The sequence below is a fragment of the Pseudophryne corroboree genome, chromosome 4 (genome assembly GCF_028390025.1).
Source record: "Pseudophryne corroboree isolate aPseCor3 chromosome 4, aPseCor3.hap2, whole genome shotgun sequence".
NCBI lineage: Eukaryota > Metazoa > Chordata > Amphibia > Anura > Myobatrachidae > Pseudophryne > Pseudophryne corroboree.
In genome coordinates this window covers 195092365-195114117 of record NC_086447.1, presented here as the reverse complement: position 1 = coordinate 195114117, position 21753 = coordinate 195092365, and the positions used below count along the sequence as shown (strand labels likewise).

Here is a 21753-nt window from a genome sequence, read left to right as displayed (position 1 = left end):
AGCAGGGAGCTGTAGCAGCCCCATGACAGAGGTGAAAAGGTATGTGTCTCTGCATGGCTGCCAGCTGTCCCTGCACAATATGTGTGTGTCAGTGTGCCCCTGCTCCCTGTCAATATCTCCCTGTCACCCCTGCCTAAGTTACCCACTATCTTCCTGTCACCTCTGCCTCAGTCACACGCTATCTCCCTGTCACCCATGCCTCAGTCACCCGCTATCTCCCTGTAACCCGCTATCTCCCTGTCGACCCTGCCTCAGTCATCCGCTATATCCATGACCACCCCCCTCCCCAGCCAGCACACATTAATATGACCCCCTCCCCAGCCAGCACACATTAATATGACACACCCTCCTCCCCAGCCAGCACACATTACTATGACCCCCGCTCCCCAGCCAGCACACATTAATATGACCCCCCCCTTCCCAGCCAGCACACATTAATATGACCGCCCCCTCCCCAGCCAGCACACATTAATATGACACACCCTCCTCCCCAGCCAGCACACATTAATATGACCCCCCCTCCCCAGCCAGCACACAGTAACATGACCCCCCCTCCCCAGCCAGCACACAGTAACATGACCCCCCTCCCCAGCCAGCACACATTAATATGACCCCAGCCCCAGCCAGCACACATTAATATGACCCCCCCTCCCCAGCCAGCACACATTAATATGACCCCCCCTCCACAGCCAGCACACATTAATATGACCCCCCCTCCCCAGCCAGCACACAGTAACATGACCCCCCCTCCCCAGCCAGCACACAGTAACATGACCCCCCCTCCCCAGCCAGCACACATTAATATGCCCCCCCCTCCTCAGCCAGCACATATTAATATGACCCCCCCCCCCCCTCCCAGTACATATTAATATGAAACCCCCCTCTCCAGCCAGCACACATTAATATGACAGTTTTTCTTCCCCTCCCCACCTCTCGTCTGCAGCAAATTGTACCTGAGCCTCCTCTGTGTGCAGCCCTGTGGTGTGTGGCTGCTCCTCGTACTCTTGTGCAGGCTCCTCCAGCACTGCACACAGGAAAGTGCACCACGTGACTTCCTGTGTTTTGGTGAATCCACGGAGGGGAGAGGGGGTGGATCTGAAGACTGCTGTCTGTGTCTTCAGAGTCAGGGGGCGGGAACAGGGGAGGATAGGGACGCTGCTGTCTGTCTCCAGCTCAACGTGCAATGGGAGGAGCAAGGAGGAGAGGGAAGGGCCCTGACACAGGAAATCTCCACACTGAAGAGCGGCTGCCGGCGCTGCTGCTGCCTGTCAGTGTGACAACACTGCACATGAGCAAGTCTGCAGAACGGGGAGAGCGCCTCTCTGGACCAGCGCCTCCCTGCTTTGCAGACCTTGCTGAGCGGGTAGCGCCGGCACTGGGTGACCAGTTATGTCCATGTCAACCCTACCTCAGTCACTCGCTATTTACCTGTCACCCCTGCCTCAGTCATAACCATCTCCCTGTCACCCCGGCCCTATACCCCTGGGGGTACAATTGTGTAGCCACACCCCTTCTTGTAAGACCACACCCATTTTGTGGTGCGAGCCGCCATCAAGAGGCACCAAAATTGATTTTTGCTTACCAAAAAAATAAGCTAGGTCCGGCCCTGCCTGTTACCCACTTCTCTCCCCATCACCTCTCTCTCCTGCCACCCTCTCCCTGTCACCCACCTCTCTCCCCATCACCTCTCCCTGTCACCCACTCCTCTCCCCATCACCTCTCTCTCCTGCCACCCTTCCCTGTCGCCCACCATTCCATACAATTGCATGGTGTGTACGCTCCCGCGAACTGGCCACAGCTAGTCATAAACGCGATGCGGTCACTTGCGGGTAGGATGAGATCGGCCACATCTGTGTTTGTAGAAAGGCTCAAAATGTATAGTTTGCAGGAGGGCGCCAAACACCCTAGCACCGGCCCTGCACAGGGGGCATGGTCATGCATCCTTAGAGAAAGATACAGGAAACATTTTATTTTTAAACGCATCCCTGGCCATACTGCAGCCCAGCAGTATGTACTGGGCCGAGGAGAAAAGCTGCTGCTGCCAGGTAAGTAGGTGGACCTGGGCATCCACTGGACCCGGGTAATTAGTAATCACTACCTCCCCCCTTCCCCCCTCAGTGCCCCCGGGCATGCCCGGATTAAGCCTTGGGGTGTATATTAGATTGTGCATACCTCTCAACATGACCCATTCCAGGAGGGCCAAAATGCTTTCTACCTGGACTTCCCTCTTCATATATGATTGGAGTCACATGTGTTGAACTATTTAATTGATAAGAAAGGTATTTCAAAAGAGGTGATTGCAATCATAAATTACATTAAGAGGGAAGTCCAGGTAGAGAGCATTTTGTCCCTCCTGGAATGGGTCACGTTGGGAGGTATGGATTGTGTATATTACGTTTAAACCAATGGTGTATATTATATATGAACTAATAGTTTAATAATGCTTAACTTAAACAACCTTAAAATGCACACAGAAAAATAAAATCTATACTTTATCTTGCAAAAATGCAATAGAAGCAGCCTCTACTACTTACACACTGGGGCAGGATCAGGAGGACTCTGTGTGTCTCTCTCTAGACCCAAATCTTTCATTAGATAACAGGTTATACAGGCTAGAATCCCTGGGTCACTTACAGCTCTATTCCCCCTCCTATCTATCCTCTGGTCAGAAAACTACATTCTAGGTACCCAGAACCCCCCTCCTACCCCTGCATGCGCAACTGGAAATGTTAGATAACTAGTTGCAAACCCAAGTGGTTTATCGCTTACATTGAAGACCATACTCTGATTTTGCACCTAGCATGGAGCTGTTGCAAGTTTTGATGATGCCTATGATGGTTGCATCTAGAGTAGGCGCCCCAGTCCTTGCACATTCAGACACAAGGGTATACACCAGGAAAGGGCTTATACTAGTATTTAGTATGACGTGATTGCAGCACATATGAGCATTGCTGCATCCGATTCAGAATCAACCTCTTCATGTCTAAGTCTTCGCTTTTTTTTTCTCCAACATATAACTTTGTTATTTCAGATGGGAAAGTTTGAGATGCAGCCCGGGGCCTGAATAATGAGCTCAGCAATGACCTTCTGTAAGGACATACTCCATTAATAAAAGCATTAATAAATGCAGCCTTGATAAGATCACAGGACCCATAGTATAGGTGTGTACTTGTGCAAGTTGTTGAGAAAGTGAGTAGACTCAAATAGCCTTTTAGGTTAACTAAGGTAAGATGGAAGATGCAACAAATTAACAGACATAATAAATCAGCCATACAGTATGTGTTTGTTGATTGATGACTTATTTATTAAAGATAAGTTTGCAAAAGTAAATTCAGTAATATGTTCATTTCCTCCTCTGTGATCTTGATTTTTTTTTTGTTTACAGTCAACTGTAAAGGCACATAGGAAGATCAGATGGAAGAGGCAGCTACCTATTGTGCAAAGATCCAATTTATCTGTTTCTGAAACCTGCATGATGTAGAATTTAAAACATCCATTTAAATTTCCTTCTGCTATCCCACTAAGGGCCTAACCATAGATGTGCAAAAAAAATGCACATCTACGATCAATTACTTAAACATGAGCGGGGACACTCAGCATTGGGCAAGTCTGCCCTGCATGCCAGATCCAGAAACATCCCCCCCCCCTCCCCAGCGGAAATATGCGAAAGCATCGATTCGCAAGGCGTTAAGACTTTATCCCTCTTCCTGCTCAGCGAAGGCAGATGGCTACCTGCCATGCTAAGATTCGCATTGGCTGCGTGTAACGTCTCGCAGCTGCCGCGGCCTACCTCTCCAACGGTCCGTACACGCATCCGTTGTCCGGACTGCGGCCCTAAAATGGAGCGTCAATGACCACAAAATGCGGCGCCGATGCCCCCCGTTCCTGCCCCCCTCCAGGTCCTAATCTGCGTTCTGAAGAGTAGGCCCTTGTACATGCGCGTGCCGGCGTACGCGCAAGCACAGATGTGCAGAAATCACTTCATAGCAATTTTAGCACATCTGCGACAGGTTCTGAATCGGCCCCTAAGACCACCCCTGTAATTACAATTTGTTTCCTCCCAAAAGAAGCCTATTCAGTGGGGTCAACCCAATTAGCCGTGATGATCTTGCGCTTTATAGTGGCCCAAATTCGCCACCCCCAAAAAAGTCCAAGCAGTTTTGTGCGAAATGTGGCTGATTTCAGCCTGCGAAGGGTGCAAGATCGGCTGTCGTTGCCGACGTTGATACACCGCGGCAACATCACACCCCAAATTTCTCATGACTTCAATTGTAACAACCTATATTTGCATTTTCTATTTATACAATATATGTGTGCATATGTATACCTTTCCTCTAGGAAATGTGCCTATATTGACCAAAAAGCCCTCCCCCATTGGAAGTATAGACAGAGGTCATATTACCACCACCTCCACATTTCTGTGTAGGAAAACATCAGGCAGAAGAAAATAAAGGTGTCACATGTAGATGAATGGTTGAACTGTGCTCTTTGTGAATGTGCTAAGAGCAAATTCTGTAGACATAGGATAAGATTGTAGAGGATGAGGTGGAGAGAAGGTGGAATGGAGGAGGTAAGGTGTAAAGTAGAAGCACAACAGTTGTATGGAGAGAAAATAGGGGCATAGTGGTTAGCATTACTGCTTCACAGGCCTGAGGTCACCCGTTCAATTTTTGACTGGTGAACTATGTGTGTAGAGTTTGCATGTTCCCCTCGTATTTGAGTGGGTTTTGTCTGGTTGCTACTTCCGGGTTCAGAAGTGATGTCAAAATGAACCCAGAAGTGATGTCAAAATGAACCCGGAAGTGATGTCAAAATGAACTGAAAGGCGGGAAAACACTCCCCCTAATTATCTCATTAGTGTAGCTATAAGTAGAGAGAGCATGCAGTGGGGTAGTATACTCCTGATGAAGTCCAGGCTTGAGATGCCATTACTTTATTACACTATTTCGGCTACCTTCTTTCTTTTCATTGGTGATCATTGAGCATTAGAAGTACCATGAGGTTCTGGAGCTGAAGGGAGAAATCTATCCAGTTGGGGAATTCCCATTTTGAGAGCGTGCGATTTAATGAAGTGGTTAACTCCACTCATGATTTTACTTGCGTTTTTCTAAGGGTGTTATTGAACTGGTGGATGTTTTCATTTGAAGGATCCTAATATACTGCACTAGAAGGCGCTGGTTTCACCTTTCTATATATATATATATATATATATATATATATATATATATATATCTGAGAGCAAGACAGTTTAGGAAACAAAATGTATCCAACTGTTTTCTTACTCCCCCACTTATATACCATGTATTCCACGCACACTCATATTCATGTAATGGCTGTTATTACTGCTTGGCCTATTTGTTAACATCTCCTTATACCCGACCAAGGAAACAAAATGTATTTAAAATTATTTACTTTCAGCTCCAACGTACTCAGATTACTCCGCTACATTTCCACCATGTAAGAGGAATTGCAAGACAAAGACAGTATTCTACTACATGATAAATTGGTCTCGTTTAGTAGATACGATGCAGATTGCATATTAGTGACCGTCATACAACAGACTGCATCCTAATGGCCAATGGGGGGTAATTCCAAGTTGATCGCAGCAGGATTTTTTTAGCAATTGGGCAAAACAATGGGGGTAATTCCAAGTTGATCGCAGCAGGAATTTTTTTAGCAGTTGGGCAAAACCATGTGCACTGCAGGGGGGGCAGATATAACATTTGCAGAGAAAGCTAGATTTGGGTGGGTTATTTTGTTTCTGTGCAGGGTAAATACTGGCTGCTTTATTTTTACACTGCAATTTAGATTGCAGATTGAACTCACCACACCCAAATCTATCTCTCTCTGCACATGTTATATCTGCCTCCCCTGCAGTGCACATGGTTTTGCCCAACTGCTAAAAAATTTCCTGCTGCGATCAACTTGGAATTACCCCCCATGTGCACTGCAGGAGAGGCAGATATAACGTGCAGAAAGAGTTAGATTTGGGTGGGTTATTTTGTTTCTGTGCAGGGTAAATAATGGCTGCTTTTTTTTTACACTGCAAATTAGATTGCAGATTGAACACACCCCACCCAAATCTAACTCTCTCTGCACATGTTATATCTGCCTCCCCTGCAGTGCACATGGTTTTGCCCAATTGCTAACAAAAATCCTGCTGCGATCAACTTGGAATTACCCCCAATATACAATACAAAGAGCATCAAAGTATGCAGCATCATTAGAACACCCAAGCACTGTTTATTGCAAACCACATGCTATTAGCAGAGTTAAGTTTAAGAGCAAATCAGACACGTTCCTAAGGGTCTTATCTAGGCTGACCATATTAACCCTTTAACCTGGGACACATGAATTACACAGGTTCTGTGGCTGGCTGACTACAAGCCTGCATTTCACCTGGTTTTAAGCAGCCACAGAACCTGTGTAATTCATGAGTGTCCCAGGTTAAAGGGATAATATGGTCAGCCTACATACTTATGGAAAGCTTGTTCCAATGTTACTAAGTATGTGCAAGTCCCAGATAGGTTATATAGTGTTTACGCTGTGGTTACAGGCTGCAATCCACAGTAAATAGGGTTATAACTAAAACCAAGTTGGGTAAAGGACCTTTGATGTCACCACGAATAGGAGCAAGGCCAGAACATGGTGCCGGAATGTACCCTTGCGGGCTTGCTTCGATCGCCACACTTCGCGCTCTAAAGGGAGTAGTTGTTGACATGGACAGTGAAAGTACTATCCCGCCGGCCTCGCTCCTCCCTCTGACATCAGAGGTCCTTAGCCCACTTGGTTCTAGCATCTACCGTAAATGCAGTGGAATTTTGTGCTGCACAATTTGTGTCGTCTGTAAACAAGCTGCTAAACAAATAGTTCCTCTTAGTTTAATGAGAAATGATTCCCCCTTTTCAGCAAAATAGTGCCCATGTATCGCCTTTAAAGAAGCATGTTTATACTTTTTCATCTTCGTAATAGGACTCTTATCAAGACATGTATTTTCTATAGCTGATACAGAATGTTGCTGTTTGTGATCCTATTTCAAAGTGGAGGCCTGGGGCTGTAGTCCTGTCTTCCCCAATATTAATCCAGCACAGTTGACTTAACTCAGTTATGTTCATTTAACTGACATGCAGGTAATTTACCGGCTGTCGGGATCCCGGCGTTCAGGATACTGACACCGGAATCCCGATAGCTGGGGAAATGCCGGTGGTCCGAATACTGACCGAAGCCCTGTATTTCCACTCAGGTGGTGGTCCATGCAACCACCCGAGAGGGAATATAATAGTGTGGCGAGCAAAGCTTGCCCCCAGACCCGAAGAGACTCGCTTCACTCGCCTTTGGGATTCCGACGTCGGTCCCCTGACTGCCGGTATTTCATACCGGATCCGATTTAACTATGTGTGCTCCATTATGGCAACTTTAGGAAACACTGAAATAAACAATCTCTACATACGGAAAAACGCCTGACTAGGGCTTACCTAGTCAGATGGGTGTCTTTTGTATTTTATGGGAATGGACTCCAGTTCCATAGCTGAAGGTTTCATGCTTTACCGCAATTTGATCAGTTTGATAAACAGTCCAGATTTATAGTCAAGCAGTAAGGACGAGATCCTTATGTACATTCCTGGAGGTAGAGTCTTGTTCTTGTGTCTACACCGCTAAGTAGATTTACACAACTATATGGCTGCAATGGAAGATTGAAGAATAAACTGTAGTTTGCAGGAATCTATGATCTGCAAACTTTATTTGTTCTAGGGAATAGGATTGGTTGTCGACCAGAACCTATGTTTAATGAGGTCTTCTTATTTAGATAAAATCAAGTTCCTCTGCACATCCACACGGTCTGTGGTAGCCTGCCCTCCTTCTGTTGCTAGGTGGCAAGCCTTACGTGGAACAAACTGCAGTTTGCTGAAATCTCAGATACGCAAACTTTATGTGTTCTAGCGAATAGGATTGCCACATAGCAATGGCTATTGCTGTTGGGGCTTTTTTGCTATGGGACTTTGGTTGCAGTACTTCTATGTTCTTGCCTCTCCTTTAGACCATCCAAAATTCCAAAGGAAGATGCAGAACCCGGTCAGATAACAGCTAATTCATATCCGTCCATCCGAGTCAGCCATGATGTAAAATGGATTTCCATTATAATTTTCTTCTTAAATTCACAGGTCTTGTACTTTCAGGACTCCTGGTTCATACAGTACCATCATTAGTTTATGACAACTTCCCAGTTTATTCTCCTAATGTTATATATGTATTGGCAAATGTGTCCTCTTTGTCAATACATGTGCATTGCTGCATCATTTGGATACCTCTTACTGTATTTGCCTTCATCCAGTTTGCTCAGCATGTGTACTCTTTATCTTTGTTAGGGACCAGGATTATCACGTGACTGCCGTGCACAATCATGCACAAGCATGGCTTTGCTGCTACTTCAACAGAAAAATGATTCACTTCCCCAGCTGGCAGCGGACCACTGGGAGTCTTGCGTATACCCACCTGCAGTTGCTAGGTGGCAAGCCTCAGGACGAACATATACAGTAGGTGTTGTTATGAGAAATGGAGTGTAGATTAAAGTTCAGTAATACACAGGGAATAACCGCAGACCAGCCCTTCAATAAGAAGAATCCATCTACTATCAATGTTTTAAATCGATGATGATGCATTTAGACCATACTTACCTACTTTTATGGTAGAAGACACTGCAGGTAATTTTGGGGGGAGGGGGGCTGTCTAATGACTAAACCCTCCCCCATCCATGGGGTGGGGCTAAATGATGTGTATTTGTGCCATTTAGCCCTGCCCCCTTTATACCAAGATAGAATCCCAGGTATAAACGCCACATCCTGCCCACTTCGTTAGGAGTCTTCTGCAACTTGTGGGAGAGTAGGCAAGTATGATTTAAGCCGCATACACACGGTACGATTCTAGCTAACGATATGAACTATATATTCTATATTGTTAGAAAAACTAGTGCATATCATACCGTGTGTAAAGAACCAATGATGCTCGCTCCCGCATATCGGGGGTCATTCCGAGTTGATTGCACGTAGCAACTTTTTGCTGCCGATGCGATCAACTAGACGCCGCCTATGGGGGATTGGATTTTTGCATAGCAAGTCTGCGAAACGCTTGTGCAGCCCTGCTATGCAAAAAAAGTTTTGTGCAGGAGTAGACTAGGGTAAGAGTTGCTCACCCTGTGCGATCGATCCAGCGGTGCAGGTCCCGGAATTGACGTCAGACATCCGCCCTCCAAACGCCTGGACATGCCTGCGTTGGACTCACCACTCCCAGAAAACGGTGAGTTGCCCCCCCCCCCCCCCGGAACGCCATCCTCCTGTCAATCTTCTGTCTTCGTTCTACTGGTTGTTGTCTGGCGACGACCGTCGCTGGGCAGCCGTGCGCGTTTCGCCCACTGCGCAGGCCCAGCCCGTTCGCACCGATGCTACAAACAGCAGCATGCGAATGGGTCGGAATGACCCCCATCGTCATCGCTGGAAAAAAATAGACTGTGCATGTACAGTCTATTTTGCCTTAGTGCATATCGTTTGTGTGTGTACGGTACTAACAATATAAGCCAACGATAATGATTATCCCCTCCAGAAGTCCCAACCACCCCCCTGACATTCCAGCCCACTGTATAGCCAAAATCTTTCATAGCCAAAATCATTCAGTGTGTATAGTCAATATCGTTGGTTCTGGACTCTGGGAGCTACAATGGAAATCATTAACCTAAAATCGTTTATAGCAAGAATTGCACCGTGCGTAGGCCCCTTTAGGCATCAAGAAAAAAAAGTTTTGCTAAATCTTTGCTGTGTAATCGATGTTTGACTCTTCCATGGCAGAATTGGTCTTTATTGCAGCCTGACTCTGACAGACGTAGGCTTAAAGCCAAAAAAGTTCTGAGTTGAGAGTTTTTCCCTGCTCTTGTGGAAGCGTGACGCCTTAAAACAATATCAGCATATTTTTAGCATTGACAATACACTGCAGAGTTCCCCAGAGGCTAAACATTAGTCTGTCCTGTCACGGCATGTTTTGGAACATTTCACCTCGGAACTACAATTGTCCTCACTGTAAACAAATAAATTCAGTGGTGCGTATTTAATATTATGTTGTAAAGGGCAAAGTTATGCTGTAACCCATGGCAACCAAACTGCATTTAGTAGTCAGCATATTGTCTAACTATTGACAGCGGACAGGTGATTGGTATTTATGTTACATGTCACCTTTGTCCATTGTTCCAGGTCATAAAATAAACCCCAGCGGTTCTGTAGATTGCTATGATGTCACATTAACGTACGTGGCAAAATAAATTGCGAGTGGAAAATAGTGAAAAGTTAAGCCACACCCATTCTGCCCAAACCATGTCTAGATTCTTAGAATGTCTTTATATAGTTCAGTCCCTCGTTCTCTTTCTTTGTACACTAGAGCCCTTTTGAGCAGTGACAAACTGTCCAGAGATGATTGTTTCATTCAGTTAAGGTTAAGGGGAAGTTTTTTTTCTGAATTAGGTTGTCCAAAAGTGACCACTACTCTTAAGACCAGTTAAATTAAGATCAGTCATTTTTTTTTTCATTAGAAAATTAATATTTTTAATAGCTCATTTAATCTTCTGCTGCCTGAGAGAGCTTCCTCTATTTCACTCATCACAGTCACAGGTCTTGTCCTGATGTGCCCTTTCTCTAGGGCTTATATAAAATATTATGATATTATGAGGCTTGAATAAGAAGTATTTTAGGAGAAAATCTGAGTAAGTTGGAAATAAGGGTGTGTTCCAAAAGTGATAGAAACATGACATTTATGCAAAGGAGAGGCGGTCGTTAGGTCGACAAGCATTAGTTCGACATACATTGACCACTGAAGGTTGACATGCATTAGGTCGACATGGTCATTAGGATGACATCTACTAGGTCGACATGCAAAAAGGTCGACATGAGTTTTTCACAATTTTTTTCCTTTTTTCACATTTTTCATACTTAACAATCCACGTGGACTACAATTGGGAACGGTAACCTGTGCCGAGCACAGCGGTAGCGGAGCGAGGCACCATGCCCGAAGCATGCGAGGGAACAAGGTGCACTAATTGAGGTTCCCCGTCACTTTACGAAGAAAACGACACCAAAAACAGTCAAAAACCTTATGCCAACCTTTTTTTATGTCGACCTTGTACATGTCAACCTAATGACCATGTCGACCTAATGCATGTCGACATTCAGTGGTCGACCCAGTGTATGTCGACCTAATGAACCACACCCATGCAAAGTTGCTTTTTCTGTCCTGGCACATTCCCATACACTGCAATCTTGCTGTGTTTTCATGAAAGCACCCCACAGGAGCAGAACGTTGGAGATGGTGCTTCAGTGTATGAGGGCAGTTTCCCAGTGGGCAAAGCTGGATATGTGTTGTATGTTTGTGTTTAGTATATATTATTTACAATATTCAGTGGTCATTTTGATGCAACTCCTCCCCCCCCCCCCCCCCACAAAAAAAAGAAAGAAACAAAAAACAAACCAATATGAAATCAGTTATTGGAAATGAAAAGGACTTGGTACATTACACTTATTTATTCAGATTGCATGAGTATTCAGATATACTTAATTTATATTCCTTTTCTCTCCAGCCAAGCCTCAGAAATCAAAGCATTGAGAAATCATAACGATGTATTTATATAACATATGTTATTTTCTATACCTTTTTTATTACATATGATGTACACAAGGCAAATCTTATGGTATCTCCAAAAGTCACATGTTTACACCTGGAACATATGATGCGCACTTGCCTACTCTCCCAAAATGTCCAGGAGACTCCAGAGTTTCTAAGAGCTCTCCTGAACATCCGGGAGAGTAGATCAACTTCCTGGATGCAGGACTCTTACCCCGGCAGTCTAGGGGTTTGATGACACAATTTATACTGGTTTATGTAATTTTGTACGCCAGATTACAGCAATGTATGGCAGGGGTAGGGCCATGATGGTGCAATGCACAATGCATGCCCCCACTACCATCCATTAGGATGTCTCCTCTATGTTTTTTTGTGGAGGGGATATTTTAAAAAGTAGGAAAGTATGAACTGAAGACTATCTGTAACTAGCTGGCGTTATGATATTCTGTGCACAATAAATTAAAATCTTTTTGCTTAAAAATGTATAATCTGGACAGACAGCTCTATTTACGTTAGTACTTTGCACAAAATTGGTCACCTAACAATTTCTTAATGCCTATGTAAGAATAATTTTCTGATATAAACAGTTCATGCTTTCTGACTGTCCGTTTTGTTATTTTACAGGTAGTGGCTTAAATTTTCCAAATCTGTTGTGTATCCGCACAACTGAAAAATGGTGCTCATATTAGGACGCCGATTAAACAGAGAGGAGAGTGGAGTTCGTGAGTCTCCAGCCACAAAGCGTAAAGTCTTTGAGATGGACCAAAAGTTGATGGGTCATGAAGTATTTGACTTTAGTTCTGGGTCTTCCCACTCTGAAAGCATCCTGCAGGTCTTCAATGAATTCCGGGAGAGCCGCCTCTTTACCGATGTCATAATCTGTGTGGAGGGCAGAGAATTCCCTTGTCACAGAGCTATTCTCTCAGCCTGCAGCAGCTACTTCCGTGCCATGTTCTGCAATGACCACAGAGAAAGCAGGGAAATGTTAGTGGAGATCAATGGGATTTTTGCGGAAGCTATGGATTGCTTTTTGCAGTATGTCTACACAGGAAAAGTAAAAATCACCACGGAAAATGTCCAGTACCTCTTTGAAACATCCAGCCTGTTTCAGATTAGCGTGCTGCGTGATGCATGCGCCAAATTTTTAGAAGAGCAGCTTGATCCCTGCAACTGCCTAGGAATCCAGCACTTTGCCGACACTCACTCCCTCAAGACACTCTTTACCAAGTGTAAAACCTTTGCACAGCAGGCTTTTGAAATTGTGGTCCAGCATGAAGAGTTTCTGGAGCTGGAGAAAGCTGAAGTCATTGATTACATCAGCAGTGATGATTTGGTTGTCAGCAAAGAAGAGATGGTGTTTGAGGCTGTCATGCGATGGGTGTACCACCATGTCGATATCAGGAGACCTATGTTACAGGAACTCTTGACACACGTTCGATTACCATTGCTCCACCCTAATTACTTTGTGCAGACTGTAGAGGTAGATCAGCTGATACAGAACGCCTTAGACTGTTACCAGCTACTTCATGAAGCCAGAAGATATCATATACTTGGAAACGAGATGATGTCACCACGGACCAGGCCACGGAGGTTTGAAACATTTAAATGTCCTATACATGCTGCCACACCTTTTTATCTTCTAACGGGAACCCTATAATATGGAATGTGCTTACTTAAGACCTAATTCAGTAAGGATTGCAAAATTTGCGAATCTCAATCTGGCCCATTATCGAAAGACTGCGCATGCACAGTGTTTGCATCACCCATGCACGTACACATCGTGATCGCAATGTAGATGCTGTTTAACTGACAAGAAGTCTGCGTTGCTGGGTGGAAACCTTCCATTTTTTGGATGTGTCTGAAAAAAGGCAGGCTTGCCCAGGCATTTTTAAGGAGGGCCTCTGATGTCAGCAATTACCTCTTGTGTCTCAAGAATTGTGGACATCTTTGCCTGGCGCAGATGGGAAAAAATCTTCGCTGTTCCGGTAAAATCATATGGTTTTGCGATCAGACTGCATATTTGCTTTTTAGCAGAAATTGCAATCCTTACTGAATAAGGTCCTTAGCTTTTTACTGGTGTGTAGCAGAACTGTAATAATACAACTTTTAAAGTGAAGGTGGTTTCCCTACGGTGTAGTTGATGAATCACAGAAGCTACTGTCGTGCTGATTTGGAAACTTGTGTGACTGATGAGTCTTACTAGAAAATCTGGAAACAGCCTTATTAATGTTCTGCAAAGTAGAGAGACAATTGTATTCCACAAGCAAAAAAAAAGATCAGTCACTGTTTCAAAGAAAATGTGTGATACTGTACCTGATGAAGGGATTGCAATAGTCTTACTTGTGGAGTAGTATGTGTACATAAACCTTCATACAATGAGAAGCCTCTTTTCTGGTTTGATTCTATTTGCAGTTTGGATACGTCACCGTCAGCTGTAGAACTGACCAGGTTTCTACAATAGCATGCCCTTGAATACCTTACCCGCCCATTTCCCTCCCATACCCTCAATTCAATAACAATTGCTTGTCCAACAGTGTAGTCCTTCTGATGTGCCATAAAAACTTTCCCTTCATGGGTGATATTACAAAATTGCATGTGTCCACTCTAATTCTTGTGGCTCCTGGCTCAATTCAGAGACTACAAAATGCAGGGGATGGTCATGTAAAATGGACAGGTTGTCAATCATATGGGGAAGCGTGATGTAAAACCCAACATTCCGACATGTTACTAATGTGATGTAAAGCATTGTAACCATCTTGTCTTTACCACTGTAAACATGATGGTGAAGCATAATGTTCTAAAGCCAACTCTGTTGCAATGCTTTACATCAGTAGAACTATGTCAGCATACCGAATATGGCATCATGCTGACCCCCTTCTGAGTGTCATCATTTTTTCTGTCAATGATATACATCCTGTATACAACTTATAGATACAGCAGAAGGTGGTAGTGTGTGCACTGTGCTGGAAGGTGGTGTTATACATGGTGGGTAGCATGTAGGTGAACATCACAGAAATGTATAAAAGCAATATGTGTATGGAAATCACACTTGCTTACTTCTCCCAGACAGGAGACAACAAAAGTTGGCACGTATGATACAAATATATCTGTAAGTAATAACACAAATGAATTAACGTTCTTAGAGCCCTGAACCACTATAGGTCTATCATGAGTTCATTCATTCTATGTTATTAGGAGGATTTAAATGTTTATATGCCTCTATTTCCCTCAGTCACATTCTATGTCTCCCCCACACCCGTTATATCCTCATACACCCTCACTACAGTATTTATTAGATTTACACTATAACCATCACCATACATTATAACACTTTGAACAAAATAAGGGTTCTATTCAAGAACCATTGGAGAAGTGAGCCAGAGGAGAAGTTACACATGGCCAGGGGCGGATCCAGAAGAAAATGAAGGGGGGGGGGGGGGGGGGGGCGGGGGCACCATGATAGGGGAATGGTAATAGTTATATTTACATGCACCTAAGGCACGCGTGTTCCCATATGAGAGGAGTGGTATCACAGGGGGTGTGGCCTCACAGAATACGCCATCAGGTAATGATTGGCTGTAGGAGCGCATCCTGGTTTATTGCCAATGTTTCACCCTGATGAGAAGGCTGATTGAGCCTTGAAATGTTGGTCACCTGTTCCATTAGTTATGGGAGCCTGGAAGGCACCCCAGATCAATATAATTATTATAGTTTTTAGTTGGTGGTGGCAGGTGCAGCATACCTTGTTTTGGGCACTGCAGTGAGACTCAGACTGCAGGACATGAACTGCCCATCTTTGATTAGCAGAAGCAGCCAGCTGGATCTCTAACAAGCAGCATAAGACTTCTGCAGGACAGCCCTGTCACAATCACACGGGCCGTCTTCTCAAAGCTGAGCCGAGTTTGACTGCACCTAGCATGATAGTAAAGGAAGTGGGGGAGGAAGTGCTAGGATACTGCAGTGCAGTGAGGGCTAATGAAGCCTTCTGCATAGTCATAAGTAACAGTCTTACTCGATGCTGGCATTTGAACCCTGCACCTGGGCTGGACTCAGGCTGGCTGGCAGTGGGGGAGGTGGGTTGCAGTGTGAGCAGGGGGAGACTGGAGCTGAGGATCCAGCATACCCATTGGTTACCACATGGACTTACTGTTAGAGCAGCGGCGGGTCCTAGTGCCTGCCAGCTCTTTTATCAAATCTGACTGACGGAAATAGCTGTAGTGCTGCTGCTGTTCTCCTTTTTGTAAAAAAAGAAGAAGTCAGAAACGACAGGGGGGGGGCATGGGCCCGAGTCCTCCCCCCCCCCCGGATCCGCCTACGCACATGGCAACCAATCAGTGTTGAGGTAACATTTATAAAGTGCATTCTATAAAATTATAAGCAGCAGCTGATTGGTTGCCATGGACAATTTCTTCACCGGCTCACTTCTCCACACTTTTCACTGCTTCATGAATATACTCCTGAGTTCTATAAATTCAAAAAGCACATTTCCTAGTATGAGAAACTCTGACTTTTTTTTAAAGGGGCAATCACTTACAAGGCATGGTTTTGTCTTGTGATTTCCCCTTTAAATAAAATCAGAGTTCGGCCGGCATCCCACACAGCCGCCGGACTCGGGCGGCATTACATCCCGCCGCTGTGTGTTTTACCTCTTGCACAATACATTAAATGGTGGTATGTATTATAAATTATTGTAATACACTGATTTTATTAAGTAGATGTTGATGACTTAGTGCTGTTACTATGTGTCCACAGGTCTACCGGCTACTCCGAGGTGATTGTAGTAGTGGGAGGCTGTGAACGTGTTGGAGGCTTTAACCTTCCTTATACTGAGTGCTACGATCCAGTGACTGGTGAATGGAAGTCACTGGCAAAGTTGCCAGAATTTACAAAGTCAGAATACGCTGTGTGCGCTCTAAGGAATGACATTCTTGTGTCAGGTAAGCTATTGCTGCTGTCTGATTGGTTAGTATGTAATTCAGTACATGGGTCCTATTTGTATGGTTATTTAAACATTCCTATTACTCTTGACTTACTATGTGTAATGGTATTTGGTAGTACACTTGCTATTTGATCTTTCAGAGAGATACTGTATTGGGGCTTACATAGTAGCTTGCGAGCTGCAGGCAGTCGCTAATATGGCTAATCCAGGTTGGCATTGCCGTATAAATGATTTCCACTTTAAAAATATGGGCAGATTTGCCGGAATTCCTGTACAGCCTGCAGCTCACAGACTATTACATAAGCCCTATATTTTATAGCTTTCAAAGGTATTGTTCCTAAACTTTATATTCGCAAATAAGTTCCTTTTCTTTTAACTAGTAGAAGATAGTGGTCCCATTCAATTGCGCCCTGAATTTACTATTTACTCACCCCCATCTGTGCAGTAATACCATGGCCCTACAGCCAGGAAAATGTGTTGGTAATCTCAGGTCATTGAGTCGTCATTAGAGCAACAATTATTGCCGTAAGTATTTATTTACAACTGTTATCCCAGGAGAAGTGTTGATCCCAGCATCTATAGGGGGTGAGTAACTTCTGCATTGCACTGAGAAAGAGCAGTAGTCCGCTATAGGTGTATCAGTAACAGGTTATCGCACTAATATTAAGTTTAGGTTCAGTCCCATTTATTACAATAATTATTCAGATGCAGGAGGTAACAAATGTACTTTGTGATTGCATGTCTCTGTATTATGGGGGTAATTCAGACCTGATCGCTAGGGTGCGTTTTTTTTATCCCTGCGATCAGGTAGTCGCTTCCTACAGGCAGAGGGGGAAATCGCTGTGTATTTGTGTGTTCGGATGTGTTGGAGAGACTGCACAAACTAATTTTGTGCAGTCTCTATGCCGCCCAGGACTTACACTTCCAGTACGATGATCGGGGCCGGAGCTGACATCAGAAACCCTCCCTCCAAACGCCAGGTCCCTCCTGCGTTTTTCCGGACACTCCTCAAAAATGGTCAGTTGCCACCCGCAAACGCCCTCTTCCTGTCAATCTTCTTGCGTTCACCGGTGCAATGGGATTTTTCGCACCTTCCCGTCACTGCCTGGCGCTCCCCATCTCTGCAGACTGTCGCGCCTGCGCTTTGCGGTGCATACGCATGTGCAGTTCAGACCTGATCACCTGCTGTGTGAAAACACACAGCAGCGATCAGGTCTGAATCGGCCCCTACAGATGAAGCCTCCATTATCTTTGCTGGCTGAGGCGTTACTCAAGATCAAACATATGCAGCGTGCTTGGTTGCAAGGAGGCTTGCCTAGTCGTAGGGAAGCGCACAGAGCATTTGGCGTTACCTTTAAGTGTAATACCTGCGATCATCCACCAGATGTTGCTTTTTAAAATCACCATTGCGCATGCGTGTGGTCTCCATTAAAATACAATACTGAACTACAGCGTAAGAACTACTTTACTGGTGCGTCTCATTACGCTTCAATATGCTACAGTATGTCATACAGTATATTACAGTATATACAGTACAGATGCAAATAATACAGTATATACAGATGCAAACGAATGCAATAAAGCCACAGTATAGTCCATTGACGTTAGGAATATGTGAGCGTCCAAGTCCCGCAGACAAATCAACAAATAAAAATCGTAGTGTATACAGACGCAAATGAACGTGTTAAGGGTATGGTCTATTGATGTTAGGGATATGTGAGCATCCAAATCTTGTAGTATTAAGTATAATGGGAGAGATAAAAGCTCCTCCCTAAGTTCCTGGATGCCAAATCACCGTACTTAGCATCTCTGTACAATATTTTGTATTTGAGTACTAAATAGCACGAACAGCTTGTAACGTACTCTGCTGTAAAGGCTACAGCAGCAAGTGTTCTCTTTATAAGTATAATGGGGAGAGATAAAAGCTCCCTCCCTAAGTTCCTGGATGCCAAAACACAGTGCTTAGAATCTCTGTACAGTATCTTCTATCTAGCCAGAAAACCTGTGCAAGCTGGGCGGACAACTGGAGGCGACCCAATACACGGTTGCTTGCTGTTTCCCTTTGCAGTGTCAAATAAACAAGTGGTTGGTCTGTCCCGAAAGCTAAGAGTCTCCTCTTTTGTGTGATCCCAGACTCGAGTCTCTGGGACACCCAGAACCAGAGATATCAGGACGCAAAGTGAACCCATTTTCCCATAAACTAATGGGCCCGTTAATTCAGACCCACCATGGGTTCTGATGCTTGCCGTTAGCCTTGTGGGGGTCACAGAAACTTGGGGTCAGTATCCTATGGTAGCTAATCATCTACCCTTCCATACCAACACCGTTCTGAGCTGATTGGCCTCCAGCACCGGAGATATTAAGCTTTAAGCCAATTTTTATTGAATTCAATTTAATAGCTCACATAAACTGAACTTCAATGGACCATTGCTTTAACAAGTTCATTTGTGTCTGTATATACTATTTTTATTTATTGATTTATTGTTGTTGGTTTTTTGTTTTTTTTGGGGGGGGTGGGGTTTCCCGACAGATAATTCATATTTTTTGACAGCATCTCTGAACTCCGCTGGTTAATCCCCACCTCCCCTCTCACCCTTCCCCCTCCCCTGAGAGACTGAACTTTTTAGACAAAGAGGCTAGTCAATAAATTGCCAACACAGTACTGTATGTAAATGAAGGGCTACTATGTAAATGAAGATACTACACTCACTGTGGTTGGGGGAAAGGACTATAGAGGGCTAGAGTGAATATACATTAACCAGTACAGTACTGTGCTACGGATTTGCGTGTCGTACGCCCTGACAGTTAGTTATGGAAACAGGTATTTTCCTGTGTGCATAATTATATTGAATGTAAGGTTCTTAAATATATGAATGTTATAAAAAAATAATAAAAAGTGTCAAAAACAAAAAAAAACAAAGGCATTCGCACTTTGGGAATCGAACCCAGGACCTCTGAGCATGGGTTGCGGTACACCACCACTTGGCCACGACGCTTGGTGATAGAGACACAAGCTCATGTGTAAATGTAAGCAGTGATCCCTTCCCATTGGTTTTGCTGTATTGGCTACGAGACTTGGACACTCACATACAGTACTGTATGCCTAACATAAATGGACCATTGCTTTAACACGTTCATTTGCGTCTGTATACACTTTTTTTATTTATTGATTAGTCTACAGGACTTGGACGCTCACATAACCCTAACGTCAATGGACCATTGCTTTAACACATTTGCTTGCGTCTGTATACACTAATTTTATTGATTGATTTATTGGTTTATTTTTTTAAAATTGACTCTCTCCGTCTGACCATTGGTCTGTGTGTACAGTATACAGTAACATAACAGTCGTCACTGACCATTTGCCAGAGCTTTTAGATCAATCCACTGCTATTCGCTCTATAGTACTGGATTAGTGGAGCATTAGCCACCCAGTGGTGAAGATGTGTATTACATGCTGAGTGTGAAGTCATGCCTCAATGCGCCTGTCCGTGCAACAACTGGACAAGCTGAGCTATCGCTTAGGCATGACTAATCCTCCGTTTAGGCGGAAAAACAGCAACGATGAGGGAGGCTCCATCTGTATATTACATAAAGTAGTTGTGAATAAATTTTGTGACCAGCAGTGGTGCAAGAAGGAATTTTCTCTTACAGTTACTGTAAATGGTCAAGCGTCTCAAGGGGTGTGGTCACACATCCGGACACGCCCTGTTTCTCGACACTCTGGGGGCCAAATTGGTTATCTGCTTCCTGGGGCCTATTTAAAAACTACGTTATTTCCTTAAAACATTCACAACAGGATGTTTGCATAATACCTGTGCCAAATAGGACCTGTACCTGTGCCAAATAGAGTTGCACATAGTACATGTGCTCGGGCTTTAGAATTGTAGAGAGAGAGCAGAGCAATGAGCAGCAACACAAAAGATGCCATCTTTTGTTTTGCAGTTCATTGGACTCTCACTATGCAATTCTAAAACTCCAGCATATGTACTATGTGCAATTTAATATATTTTGCACAGAAACAGCGTGTGTACTAAATAAAAATAAACCTTATCAATATGGTGGTTTCTCTGCGATGGGGAAAATCGGAAGAAATTGATCCTCCCTGAGCGGACGGTGTCTTCACGCAGTATTCACTGTTCATGTAGGAAATCCCATGGTCCAGAAGATGCTTGTTTGTGTAGGAATATAACCAGTGTCATTATTTGACAACAGAGGTTCAACCAGACTTGAGTCCCCTCTGTCCCCTCCAGTCTCCTTCCTCTCTGTCCTCTCCAGCCTCCTGCCGCTGTGTTACCTCCAGCCCCTGTGTCACTCCAGCCTCCTGCTCCATGTCCCATCCATCCCGTGTCTTTCCAGCTACATGACCCCTGTGTGACTCAAGCCCTGTGCTCCCTTCTCTGTGTCACCTCCAGATTCCTGTACCATTCCAGCTTCATGCCCCTTATGTCACCTCCAGCCTCCTCCTGCCTGTGTCATCTCCTGCTCCATGTCCCCTCTAGCCTCATGCCCCTTGTTAACAACAATGAAATGGAGTCTGCGCTATAGTACAATATTAAATGAACAATGTCTAGGAGCAAATAGAAATTCTCTAATAGAGAAATTGAATAAGAAATAATATAAAAAGAGACATACATGTCACATATATATTCATACACTGGGTTATAATGAAATTACCCTTCATAAACGTCTGGTACTGGAAAATATATGTACTGGAGTAGTCCGTTCCTATTTTAACCCCTGTGTCAATTGCACTGATCCAAAAAGCAATGTCCCATATGCAGATGAGAGTCCAGTAGAAGATGTGTGGCAGTTCACCGTTAGAGGAAACTTGGCTCCAGTAGTCCCTTTGGGGTGAGTTCCTCATGCATTACGGTGTATATATTGCTCCATTTTAAGCTTGTGCTGGGGTCCTCTCAAAATGGGGTGAAGTGTTGTTGCTGCAGGGGATAGTCTGGTAGTTTAGCTCCAGTGTTCCTGACTTGGTAATCAAGGTACCTTTGAAAAAGCTGCAAGCTGAATGCAGCGAAATGCGTGAAGTACCTTGATTACCAAGTCAGGAACACTCGAGCTAAACTACCGGACCATCCCCTGCAGCAACAACACTTCACCCCATTTTGAGAGGACCCCAGCACAAGCTTAAAATGGAGCAATAT

General features: G+C 44.3%; 1 protein-coding gene across 3 annotated transcripts in view; it reads left to right on the top strand.

The window, feature by feature from the left end:
- KLHL24 (kelch like family member 24) overlaps window positions 1-21753 on the top strand; it is an 82557-nt gene that overhangs the window by 35176 nt on the left and 25628 nt on the right. For all 3 annotated transcript variants that reach the window (XM_063915699.1, XM_063915698.1, XM_063915700.1), the window contains 2 exons: window positions 12283-13248; window positions 16411-16595. In XM_063915699.1, coding sequence (XP_063771769.1) covers window positions 12332-13248; window positions 16411-16595 — 1102 coding nt within the window. In that variant the 5' untranslated portion in view covers window positions 12283-12331. The remainder of the gene's footprint in view (window positions 1-12282; window positions 13249-16410; window positions 16596-21753) is intronic.